Source organism: Sceloporus undulatus, chromosome 2 (assembly GCF_019175285.1).
Source record: "Sceloporus undulatus isolate JIND9_A2432 ecotype Alabama chromosome 2, SceUnd_v1.1, whole genome shotgun sequence".
Lineage (NCBI taxonomy): Eukaryota > Metazoa > Chordata > Lepidosauria > Squamata > Phrynosomatidae > Sceloporus > Sceloporus undulatus.
Window position 1 is genome coordinate 169,843,344 of NC_056523.1, and position 13,511 is coordinate 169,856,854.

General features: G+C 45.9%; 1 protein-coding gene across 5 annotated transcripts in view; it reads right to left on the minus strand.

The window, feature by feature from the left end:
- Positions 1–13,511, minus strand: part of CACNB3 (calcium voltage-gated channel auxiliary subunit beta 3) — a 57,746-nt gene that overhangs the window by 37,214 nt on the left and 7,021 nt on the right. Inside the window, exon 1 of one of the 5 annotated variants that reach the window (XM_042451791.1) lies at positions 12,482–12,908. The exons of 1 other annotated variant lie outside the window; for it this stretch is intronic. In XM_042451791.1, the coding sequence (XP_042307725.1) occupies positions 12,482–12,523 (42 nt within the window). In that variant the 5' untranslated portion in view covers positions 12,524–12,908. Of the gene's footprint in view, positions 1–3,274; positions 3,554–6,879; positions 6,912–10,499; positions 10,793–12,481; positions 12,909–13,511 lie in introns of those variants that run through there. 3 more of the 5 variants (XM_042451790.1, XM_042451795.1, XM_042451796.1) reach the window with 3 other exon arrangements.

Consider the following 13,511-nt stretch of genomic DNA (forward strand, 5'->3'; position numbering starts at 1 on the left):
TAATCTGATTTCTATATTAGTAATCAAGTGATGTCTATGTATATATAGTTTTTTGTGGGTTTTTCAGTCTGTGTGGCCTTCGACTTCTATGTATATAGTCACTTGTTGGGTTGTTTGAAGAATGTGTACATAATAAACAAACTGTTGGCCTCACAAAATTCAGTCAGTCAATCGGTCTCCAGCTTCATTTCTTGTTTGCTGTTGTTGCAGTGTGCCTTCAAGTCCTTTCCAACTCATGGAGACCCTATCATGGGGTTTTCTTGGCAAGATTTGTTCAAAGGAGGTTTGTGACTCCATTCCCTTGAGGCTGAGAGCACGTGACTTGCTCAAGTTTAGCCAGTGGGTTTCATGACCAAGGTGGGAATTGAACCCTGGTTTTCAGAACTGCAGTCCAACACTGAAACCACTATGCCACACCAGCATCCATGAATGCTGATGTATGAATACTATGTCAGTTTCAGCCTATACAAATAGCAATCCTGACCTACCTTGCAATGTGATTGTAAAGGTTATAACTAGATACTGCATACAATATTTTCTATCTAAATACTCAACAGTGGTATACAATTTAAAAATATTTCTATTGTTACTCTGTTTAATAAAATTGTTAATTCCATATCAGACTAATATATAACTTCCTATCAGTATAATATAGTAACAGCTTTTTTTAATTTGTCAGGACATTTCAAATTCCTTCATCAACCTTGCACTGTATATTATTTCAAACATGGATGATTCCCCATTTAGATTAAGTCATCAGTGTTAAGTCATCAGTGTACTTAAAACCATCTAACTAGTAAAGGATTGTGAGCCGCATGAAATGAAGTAAAAAGGCAGTTGCTTGTGCCAAGCTATCTTGTTGTTCCCCTTCTTTACTCCCCATAGATGCCAGGACAGCATTCTCACTTATTATTATCATTCACTTTATTTATATTTTGCCTTTCCCCTTAGACTGCGACTCAACACAGCTTACACATTTACACAGTACTATATTCAAACACTAGCTCCAAATGAAGGGTGCATCTACACTATAGAAATAGTGCAGTTTGACACCACATTAAGTGCTGTAGCTCCAGCCTATGGAATCTTGGGATTCATAGTATTACTTTCGTTAAATTTCTCTGACACAGAGTGCTGGTGCCTCACAAAACTACAAATGGAACCATGGCAGTTATAAACTGCATTATTTCTACAGTGTAGATGCACCTGACGTCCATTTATGCTCTCACCTCCACAGGAGGCTATTTCAGGGGATTTCTCTGTTTCTTCTTTGGAGCTGACTTCATCACTAGACTAGCACTGCAAGGGACTGGGGTACACAGCACATAGCATTATGAGGTGGCGGGAGGAATCAGCAGGGTTTCTCTTTCCGGTCATGTATTGGCACTCATACCATTGCTGCTCCCCAACAGAAGGAGGTTGATGACCAGAGGAGCCGATATTTTAGAGACAAAAAGCAAGGACTAGGGATGTGAAGTTAGATAACAAATGGGATTCAACATTAGCAAGTGTGAAGTAATTCATCGTTGCTATGTGCCTTCAAATCTACCCCAACTTAAGGTGACCCTACCATAGGATTTTCATGGCAACATTTCTTAAGAGGTGGTTTGTCCTTGCCTTCCCCTATGGCTGAGAGCATGTCTCACCTAGGGTGACTTAATGGGCTCCTACAGCTAAGAATTTGAATCCTCATACCAACACTGAAACCATAACACCACGCTGGTTCTCAAAGTGATATATACCAGGGCCCCCCAAAAATTAAAATTCCTAAATTCACATACACAGATGGAATATGAGTGGAAGAGACTGAGCATGGATTTTCCCCCAAGAGATAGTCATGTTAGTCTGTTTCACTATAAAAATAGGGAAAGAAAAAGGAGTCTTGTACTTTTTACTTCAGTATAAGCCAGGTTTCACGAACTACAATCCCCTTCTTAACACTACACAGTTTTAACACTATAATTCCAATTTAGCTGCCATGGGATCATGGTGTGGGATCATAGAATCATAGAACCATCTGAGTTGGAAGAGACCCCAAGGGCCATCCACCTCAATCTCCTGCTATGCAGGAACACACAATCAAAGCATTCCTGACAGATGGCCACCCAGAGTCTGTTTAGAATCCGCCAAAGAAGGAGACTGCTGGGATCTGTAGTTTGGTGAGGGACTAAAATTCTGTAGCTGAGAATTCTAAATATGCCTCCCAAAACTGTGAATCCCAAGATTCCATAGGATGTTGGCACTGCAGTTATTAGTAGAATCATAGTATTATAAGTATGTCGTATGACAGGACCCACTGGATACAGTTTTGGTCACTGCACCTAAAAAGGCTGTTGTAGGAAAGGTGCAGAAGACAACAACTAACATTATCAAGAGACTGGAGCAACTGTCTCATGAGGAAAGTTTACAATATATGGAACTGTGTGGAAAAAGGCAGGACAAACATGATAAAGAGGTCTAAAATTATGAATGGTTTTGAGAAAGTAGGAACCTTCCCTAATGAGACTAGAAACTGGGATCACCTACTATAACTAAATGGTGGGTGACTCTAGATAGATGAAAGGAATGTCTTCTTTACAGCTTATAGTTAAACAGTAGATCCAATTTAAATTAGAGCTCGTGTGATGTAGTTGTTTGAGCACTGACTCTGGAAACTATGGTTCAAATCTCTGCTCAGACAAGGAAAATCCATGGTCATCTTGGACAAATCGTCAGAGGAAGGCAAAGGCAAACCCACTCTTAATAAATCTTGCCAAGAAAACCCTGTGATAGATTCAATTTAGTGTTGCTATAAGTCACAAGTGATTTGGAGGCACACAACAACCAACAACGTGAATGGCATTAAAAGGAAACTGGAGAAATGTAAGGAGAATGGGTCCCTCAATGGTTGCTAGTCAGGATGCCTATATGTTATGTCACCTTCAATATCAGAGACTAAGTTTTTATGCATCAGTTGCTGGGGACACAATATACACAATTATACTTAAATCCTGCTGGTCAGCTTCCCATTGAGGCAACTGAATAGCCCCTGTGTGAATAGAATGCTAGACCAGATAGTCCTTTGGTCTCATTGGTGAGAATGTGGCAGGAAGGACTTGGCAAGAAGTCCCATATTATGGTCTAGACTCATGATGTGACAATCGCAGTGGTGTTAAACAGTGTGGTCTGGATGCTAGAACCCATGTATGCTACTTTGAGTTTTATGATGGTAGAAATGTAAGTTACACATGTTTACACATGGAATTTGCCACAAAAAAGTAAAGTTGGCTCCTACCTGTGATAAGTTCATTTCTGGTAGATAAGGGTGAAGCCTATTAGTCGTGAGTGGAAGGAGCAAATCAGGTTCCAGGTTGTTCCATCCTTATCTACTTTGAAATGGTGCAGTTCAGAACGCTGCTCAATTCTCATCAGTATATTCTGTTCCATTCCTTTTCCAGTTTTCCTGTTCCCCCAACAACAGCCAGCCAGCATTACACTGAGCATGCACAATTCTCACTTGTCTCCTCCTCTTCCTCCCCTATACCTAAATATTTTGTACTTCTGCAAACTTTGGGAAAGCATCATGTTCATGAGTTATTTCACTATACTGGCAGCACACCACAACGGCACTGGAAACAGAGTGGAGTGATAAATTGTAGCAGCAATGGAAGGAGAATGATTGAAAGACAGAGGCCTGGAAAGATCCACAGCTGGGACACTGGAAGACTCAGAGAAGGAGGTGAACAGGATTTGGTCAAAGACAATGTTTGAGCATAGAACTATGACTCTGAAGAACAAGATTGAAATGCCCACTCAGCTGTGGAAACCCACTGGGTAAACTTGGGCAAGTCACACAGCCTCAAGGGAAGGTCCACTGGCAGACGTCCGCTGAACAAATCTTGCTAAGTTATAGCTTGGCTTTAGAATCACTGTCTGTCAGAAATGACTTGAACAACAACAATAACAATAATAACAATGAAAGGATGGGGCTGTTGGAAACTCATAAATACAGAAACAGAATAAAGGAGATTTTGAAACTTTATACTGTACTGAGATATAATGTTAGCCAGATAAATGCTGGAATCTAATGGGGGGTAAGGGTCTGGAGAGCACTGCAGATTTACTTCACTAAAGTTATTAAATGCTGAGGATACCGTGGATTGCCAAGAAGACAAATAAATGGGTTCTAGAACAGATCAAGCCTGCACTCTTCCTGGAAGCCAGGATGACTAGATTTAGGCTGTCATACTTTAGTCACATCGTGAAAAGACACAACTCATTAGAAAAGGGAATAATACTAGGTAAGGTAGAAGGCAGCAGAAAGAGAGGGAGACCACATGCCAGATGGATGGACTCAATCAGAGAGGCCATTGGCATGAGCTTGGAGGACTTGAGCAGAGGAGAGAGATGTCTTATCCATAGGGTCACCATGAGTCAAGATCGACTCGAGGGCATTTGACAAGAACTAAGAACAAATACCAGGTGCTCTAGGCTCTATTTCAGAGGCAGGAACTGGCAAAACTACTTCTGAGTCTTCCTTGCCTGTGAAAACACTTTGAAATCCATGGGGTTGCCATAAGTCGACAGGCGACTTGAAGGCACATGCACATACACACAGAAAGGTTATTAAAAGCTTTCTAAGACAGCAGTTAGAAAAGCTGTAAATGCACCCTTTCAGATTTAACAAAAGAAAGCAAAATGTCCACAGTAAACAGATGTGGCTGCTAGCTAAAAGGGGTTATTAGAACTAGCTTAATTTTTTTCTCTCCTTGAACTACAACAATATATTTTCTGGACTGAGCTTGAAAGGAATGCATGATATGTAAAGCAGTTACCTTTCACACATTATTGTTGAGGGTACCGAGGGGACAACAGTTTCATCTTTCAAAGCTACATAATGACTAGTAATGTCATTACTGGAAGGACAGCAATGTTTACTTGTTATTTCTGAATGTAGCACTTTTTGGGTAATTTAGGAGATTTTTGCCCATTTTTTGTTTGTCTAAAAGTAAAAACAAAAAGCAATACCAACATCATGAAAGGGTCAATCTCATTATTGGCCTGTCTGTAACAGGCCATAGTGAGTTATATTAACAAGCTACCCACTATTAACAAAAGAAAACTAAACAGGCAACTTTTAAGAAATTATTTTTAAAAATAGTTTCCAAGCTGTGTGCTGAGACCCTAGAATTATGATCTAGATATTCTGCCTCCAGCCTAAAGATGTGATAATAAGCAAAATGTTCCTCTGATGCAAAGCCCTATTTTGGGTTCCTTGGCATCAAATCACTGCTAGAACAACAGACACTGTAATTGCTGTTCCAAGCATCCTGAATGTGAGCCACGCCACCTTCCATGATGGGGATTCAAACCAGTTCTTGTCTGAGTGGCAAACCATACATTACATGCAAATTCATGCAACAACCCTCCAACAGATTTTGCGTCTGATCAAAATTAAAAGTAGCTTTTGGAGACCAGAGAGCTGCATGGAGGAACAAAACTGAGAAAGGCTACTTTCCCACTGACTCCTTTCCTTTCTGGGGTAGAGTATTTTTGAACAGAAAAACTGCTGCTGGAGAAGAGGTAAGCAACTGCTCCTGCCAGCACTCCCCCCATTCACAAAAACAGAATCCTAATGTTGTATGTTTACTATTTTTTTTATAGAAATGTCAGGTATTTGTCACACATACATGCACGTAACACTTGCCAAGACAGCTGAAGAGCACAGGGCCAGACCTACCATTTGGCAGAGTTGCCTTAGACATATGATGAACCGAAGGACAGCCAACAGTTTACTGCTTAATTTTCAGGCTTATGGCAATCCTAAGGAGAACCTGCCATGGGGCTACTGTTTAATTCATTACTATATTTTTATGAGAGGGGGGAGCACTTATGTGGTCTTCTGTCTCCAGTTCCAAAACAACCTGGTCTGGTTTGGAGTAAATAAGCATCTTAGTTTGGGGAAGGGTGGGGAGTGTGCTGTTTGCTACTCTCCTCAGGCAGAAGAATTCTTTAGGCTGGTCTTGTTGTGATGAACCTGATTAAATACCGTACTTTCTCCACCACCACATCTTTTGGTAACTGTAGTGTCCAGATGTTTATTTTGGCAAGTCTCCCTCTTCTGTGTGTGTGTGTGTGTGCTTTTTCTCTGGCCCTAACATGCCTGTTCATCCTATATATGTAAAAATACAAGATGACCCAATAAAATTGCCAGTACTTCCTCCTCCAAGTGCAGACACTTCTCTCCGGACCTCCCACTGCTAGAGGGAGTAGACAATGTGAGATAAAATATGTGTAGAAGACACTAGATCCCATCTGATCTTGTGAGCTAAGCAGGATCTGCCCTGGATAGTCTTGGGGTGGGAGTCAGCCAATGAATCCCAGGTGCTGTAAGCTAGATTTCAGAGGAAGAAACTGTGTATTCCTTGCCTTAAAAAAACCCTATGAAAAATTAATGGGGTCGCATAAGTCGACAGGTGACTTGCAGGCACATGCCTACCCCCCATCATACAACAAAGCCTCCTCTCTGCTCACATTCCTGCTGTCAGCCTGCAAAAATCAGGAAGTCAAGAAGGAAATACTTTTGTCTTCCCTTTTTTTCTTTTTTTTAAAGTCATGCTGGCGCCCAGAGGGAAGCCATCCTCTACCTTCAAAACTCCACTGCCCCAGGGAGCTGACTAACCTAATGTCAGATCAGGTGTATTGTGAATGACTGTGGTTGGTTATACTGTGGTAGTGAGAAAGGGAGTCTACACCTGGCTTGGAAACCTACTCTCTTTCCTGCTTCCTCTAATTTAGAGAACCCTGTTGGAAATTTAGGCTGAAAATAAGCCCAGCCTAGAGATATCACTATATACAATGCCTGACATGCAGCTACCCAAGAGAGAAGTGTGTACATACCAGTATGGCTTGCTTCATCCGGACAGGCTGAACAGAACTGGACTTGGAGACACAAAATGGAAAATCCTTAAAATTGCCCCCTCCCCCATGACTGAAGGAAAAGAAGCTCTTTCTAGCCTTGATCTGTGTTGTCACAGCTGTAACTACCGTCCCCCAGGGTAGAAAAATGAATCTCAGCCAAAGAGCTTAAGATCCAAGCTGTCAATGACCAGTAAACTCCCCCCCCTCTTCTCCCCAGTAAAAAGCTTTGCCACTTGACCAGCAACCTTGCTTTCCATCTCAGTTGTCTCACTTGCCACACCAGCCACCCTTAGCATGCCCTGTTTCTCATTTCATGGGGGGGGGAACAAAGGAATATTCATCATTTATTTTAAATAAATAGGTTTCCTACAGAAAGGGTTTACTGTCAGCCAGATGCCTATCCTCAGGGGAAAAGACTTTTACAATTAAAGGCAGAGAAGATGAATGGGCAGAACTAGGACTCTTACCCAACCTGGTGTGATTAAGGTTTAGATGGTGAGACAAAAAGCAACCATAAGATACATGACAAGAGTGTTTTCCGAGCACTTCCACATGGGGATGAAAACTGGGGGTGGATTTTGAAAAAGAGGAGAACAGTCCTCTGGGAGATAACATGCTACAGACCTCTTCAATCTGGTGCCCCCCAGGCATGTTGGATACAGCTCCCATTATCCCCAACCAGCATGTCACAATAGCTATGCTGACTAGAGGTGGGGATGGGGGCTGTAGTCTAACATGCCTGGAGGACACCACATCGAGGAAGGCTGACCTACTTCCGTGTGTCAACAGGGAAGACACTGACCCAACTTCTATTCGTCCATCAGTTTCTTCAGCTTCCCATTACAATGGGTGAATTCAGATTTCAAGACCAAGAAGGGATTGTTTTGATCCTGGTTCCTCTCCTTCCACCCCACTGTACCCCACCAATTCAGCATGCACTTTTCCTATTTCTTGGTTCATCTCTGCAAAAGATGCACAACTGCAGCCAATCTATGCAGTATATAGTGTTTACAGCATAGGTGGGAATGCAAGGTGTAGTTTATCAGATGTTATTGGACTGTAACTTCTAGCACCCCCTCTCCATTAACTGTATTGCTACAGCTGATGGAAGTTGCAGTCCAACAACATGCCTGGAGGGCTTCATGGTTCCTGCCCATAGGTTGGAGCCTTAGACCATGATGCAATTGTTAGTCCCAATTATAGTAGACCCACAGAATTAATGGAACGTATATCAGTGCTGATTAAAACAAAAAGTTTTAATTGATCCAAATGGGCTTTCTCTCATTGAGACTAAAAATTGGATTAAAGTTTCAGCCTACAATGGGGTGAACTCAGAGTACATCAAGTCACACAATGACAACAATCTAATAATACTTTAACTACTATGGGTCCATCCTATAGAATCCAGGGATTTGTAATTTGGTGAGGGATACTTAGAATTCTTTACTGTGGTTCAAGGAGTGTGCTGAAGCTCTCCAGTGGAGAATTCTAAGGCCCTTACAAAACTACAACTCCTAGCATTCCATTGCATGGAATCATGGCAATTTAAGTGGTACAATTGTGCAATGTGAATACACAGCCAGATTCAATTCTGAACTCAAGCACCAAGTCCACTGGATGACTTTGAGCCAGTCATTCTAGCTTATACAAATCTGTCCTCTTCACAGGAGTGGATTGCTGCAAGGAAAAAGCAAGCAGGAAGGAGAACTATGTCTGCCACCTCAAGCTTCTTAGAATGAAAAGCAGAATACAAACATAATACATAGAAACAAATCGAACATACAAACTAGGAAACAGGAGTGGAGAGGAAGGAAACCAATTAACAGAAAGTGGAGGCTGTTTTAGAAACCTGATACTAACCTTCAGGAATCTAGGATATTTTCCCCAATAGTTTCCCAAACCTGCATCCATCCAGATGTGTCCAGTTACAACCTGCCAGCATGCCCAGCCAGTGGCTGGAGGAGATGGGCACCACTGTTCCACACATCTGCAGGGGGCCAAGTTGGAAAAGGCTAGGACACAGAAAGAAGGGGGGATGGCTCCACACTCTCTCTACCACTTACACTTTCTGCCCCTTCCCTAGTTCTTCAATTCCCCTCCCTCATTCTCCTTCTGCATATCAAGACAGGATCCACAGACCGCAAACCAAGAGAGTTGATGGTAGAACTCAAATCCTGCAACAGTCTATGAGAAGTGTTTATGACTTAGGTAAGAAGTGCTGTAGATGGAGGAGGGGAGCAAGGCAGAAGAACTCACACTTCCAGCAAGTGATATGTATGCCTTTCTCCCCACCCCCATCTCACTATTTGGGCAGGCTCCCCCCCTCTCTCAGGCAGACTCTCTGACAAATGCCAAGGCTCCCCACAGCCAGCCCCACCATGCCATCTGATCATCTACCTCCTCCTGACTGCACCCATCCACTTCAAAGTGGAGTAGCTGCACTTGCCTGCTGGGAATGCCCGACCCCAAGCAAGTGGGCAGGAAGCCCCAGGCCTGGGCATGAAAAGAACTGTTCCGGCATCCGACAGCTGACTTCTTCTTGATGGGCTCCTACAGAGACTGACAAAGAGGTTCAGTCTAGACTGGCTGAGTTGGCTTGCTGGGTTTCCTGAGCCATATGTACTCTCCTGCTTCCCCTTTGGACTGAAAACATTACTAAATAGATTACTATTGAAAAAGATTTCATTCTGGGAATGGCATTTAGGAGTCCTTGCACCCCAAAGAGTCACTGCCTGGGTAAAAAGTTTTCAGGGCTGTGACTGGACCAGGCTGAGAAGAAGAAGTTTTGTTCCTCCTCTTTCTGTCCAGCTGGAGCCTTAGCAACTTTCCACTCAGAATCTCTTCTAGCTGCTCTTTGGAGTGCACCATACCTGGATGCAAAGGAGCACCACCACCTCTTTCAAAGTAGAATCATTTGGGAGATTCCAAGGGGGACTGACATATTTTCTATCTTGTTCTTCCCGCTGTATAGATCACCCAGCCAAACATCTGCCTCCAAAGGATTTTCTCAAGCTGGGTTGCTCTGGCCCATAGGTATGGGGTGAGTTTGAGCTGTGTCCTCTGATCCTGGCCCACAGCCAACAGTGAGAAAAAAATGCACCTAACTGCTAGAAGGGAGTTCAACACAACATTCTCCATGGTCCTCAAAAGGCCACCCTATACATACCTCAAGAGGAAGCTATTACAGGAAAGCTCCTCATTTCCTCAGGTGAGAAAGAACCCCCTCTGCCCTCTTTGGGGAGGACTTCAAGCTCTTCAGAACCCAGAACCACGCCAAGGAAAGTCACTTCTTTACCAACAATGACCATCAACGACCATCATAGAGACGCTCCCTCCCCAACATAGCTCCCCCCCCCCAAGAAGGCTGTGAACAGTCCCTTCCTCCCTCAAAGGTCTCCTGGTGACCACCAGTCCCAACATCACCAGCCCCTCTCCATGGATCCTCTGCTCCAACTCTCTCACATCACCTACCCACAAACCCTGCAGTTCACCTCCCTTACCCCACCCCACAATTCAGTGAAGCAGGATGGCGCCAGTTTCCTTTAGGGTGGGCGTCTCCCATGCTTAAAATAGCCCCTTCTCCCAGCCTGTCGACTCACCACCTCAGAATCTTCGAATCCATGGAGATAGGAATCGTCATACATGGGGAGGGGGAGAAGATGATGGTGAAGAAAAAGAAGAAGCAGAGCTCAGGAACCAGGACACCCAAGGGTGGGGAGAGAGAAGAAAAGGGGTTGCTTTCCCCACTGGGATAGGTGTTGAGACCAGTCCTGGGCCCCCAAGCCCCAGCTGGGCACACCACAGATGGGCACCCAACAGCAAAGCAGGTCAGTCAACCTGCTCTCTATCAGAGTCTCCCCACACTGGTGACTGCTCTGGTGGTTCTTCTTGGCTCAGCAGCAACTGGGGAGCGGCTTGGTGCCCACCCACCAGCCCTCCCCTGGGGGCAGGCACAGAGAGAGAGAGAGAGAGACTGGCAAGGGAGGGAGCTGAGGCGGGCAGATGAGGTGGGCAACACAGCCCCTGGGCTTCCCACATCTATCCATACCTGCTTAGGCCAACTTAGAACGAATGGGGTTGGAGGGTGCCAAGGGGTGTGGTAGTTCAGGTGGAGAGCAAGGAAACCATAGGACAAACACACTCCAAAAGACGTCCTGAAGGATGCCAGGGGGGCACCCAAAACTCTAGCATGGCAGAGCGTGTTTCTCCACCCACCACTGCCCCATTCATTGCTCCACCTCCCCCCAAAACCCCAAGATCTGAAGGGCACCACCTGAGAGAGGATGGGAAAGATGCTTGTTAGATACACCCAGCTAGGTGGTGGGGATGCTGGGACTTCTCATGAGGAGAAGGACTGGGTCACCCTGGCACCAGCTTTGCAATCCAGTCCCAGCTGCCTGAACATCCCTGAACCTCAGTGCCAACATCAGTGCCTTCCTAGCAATCCTGAGCCCCCTTTCCCCAGCAAGACTCCTTCATCCCTGGCCCTCTCTCCAATCCCAAGCCAACTTTTCTGGCCCCCTTATAGCTTGCCTACACTCCTCTTTGCCCAACTGGCCGAAACGCCCTCGCATCCCCCAGGGCCACCTCAACCTCAGGGACCTCCAAGCTTCTGCTGGTGTTATGTCTGTGGATGGAGATGGCTCTGCAGGAAAGGAGGCCAGGTGGGGATCCCCCCCCCCCAACACCTCTGCCTCCAGATGCCTCTGATGGCCCTAGCTAAGCCCCCAAGCCAATCAACCCTCTAGCTGAAAATGGGGGGAGGCCCAGGGATTGCCACCCAGATTATTTTATTTGCAAAAACATAGGCTTTTTTCGGGGGAAAGGGGGTCTACAAGTCTCCCTTCCTTAAAATGACCACACATAGACACACAGACACACGATCTACAATAATACAACCAGGAGGGGAGGCGGGACAAAGGGAAGAGGCACAGCTGTCTGTCTGTCTGCCAGCCAGCCTCTGCCCATCTCTCTTTTCTGCCTCCCCCGCCACCATCCCAAGGCTCCTCCTATTTGGGGTCTCTGGGCAAACTATAGGGCCAAAACCCGGGGGGGGCAGGTCCTGGAGGATGGAAGACATCACCAAAGAAAAGCCTTTTAAAAAACACTCATGGAAATACTTCAATATATATAGAATCAATAGATTCTCAATAGAGAAGAGATTCCTGTTTCTTGGTGAGGCTCAAAATGGAGGACGGGGGGGGGTAGAGATTTGGGATGTAGGGCAGGTCCTGGAAAAGGAGGACGCCTGGCCACCCAGGGGAAAAAGGAAGACCTGGCCCAAGGCAAGCCTAAGGCATGGAGGCAGCCTAGGATCAGTCCCTGCTCAAAATGGAGGACCTTGGGAAGAAGGGGAGGGATTCCCTCCAGAAGTGTAGGGCGTGTCCGGGGAAAGGAGGACGCCTCTGGTCACCCTCTCTCTGGGAGGGAGGGTGTTGGTGAGGCAATCTGGGAGTGGAGGGGGAAAGAGAGAGAGAGAAGGAGGGAGAGACAGAGAGAGAGAGACAGAGAGAGAGAGAGAGAGGAGGCAAGTGCGGACAGTGCGGGGTCGAAACCGGTTTAGTGGCGCCTGTGAAGTTACCTCGTTTAGCAGGAAGGTTGCGCTTGAGTCAGAAAAAGACATAGACGGACGGGGCGGGAGCCCGGGATGCGGTGCCAGCTGGGAAGGATAAGGATGGATGGATGGATGGAGGGAGGGAGGGATGGAAGGAAGGAAGGAAGGAAAGAATGAGAGGGAGGGAAGGAGGGAGGCAGGTGCCTCCCGCCCCCGCTGCTCCCCCTCCTCTCCGGCGCTTCCTCCAGGCGCCCTCCTCCCGGCTCTGGCTCCGGATCCCTCTCTTCTCTTCCTCCTTCTTCTCCTGAGGATCCCCGTGCGCGCCCCCGAGGAGGAGGATGCGCGCCCCCGGGCCCCTTCCTTCCTTCCTTCCTTCCTCCTCTTCCTCTTCCTCCTAATGGCTTCAGGGACCAGGCAGGCAGCGGGCAGGCAGCGCTCTCTAATCCCCTGATTAAAGGCAGCCAGGCAGCAGGGATGCGCCCAGCCCAGCCAGGCCCTCCTCCTCCTCCTCGGCCCCCTCTGCACAGCCCTCCCCTGCCTCCAGACAGACCCAGCTCCAGCCCCCCAACACACACACACACCCCTGGGAAGGGAGGGGTGTGCATTTCTCCCCCACTTATGGCGACCCTAAGAAGGCCAACTGGTCCCATGGCAAGAGGAGGGTTTGGCCATTCTGGGGGTCTGCCTTCTCCAGCCCTTTCTGACCCCTATGCTGCTGACCCTAAAGCAAACCAAGGACAGCACCAATGAATCCCTGTAAGACAATAGAATGATGATGGTGATGATAAGGGTGTAGTTACCTCTTGTGGCGCCTTTGAGACTCTCTGAAAGAAATTGACAACATGAGCTTTCCTAGACTTCAGTCTACTTCCTCAGATGCATTTGGATATAATAATAATAATAATAATAATAATAATAATAATAATAGGTAGAGAGATCTTGTAACCCCTTTGAGACTCACTGAAAGAAAAAAGTCAACAGCATGAGCTTTCCTAGACTTTACTTCCTCAGATGCATTTGGAGATGATGATGATGATGATGATGTAGAGAGATCTTG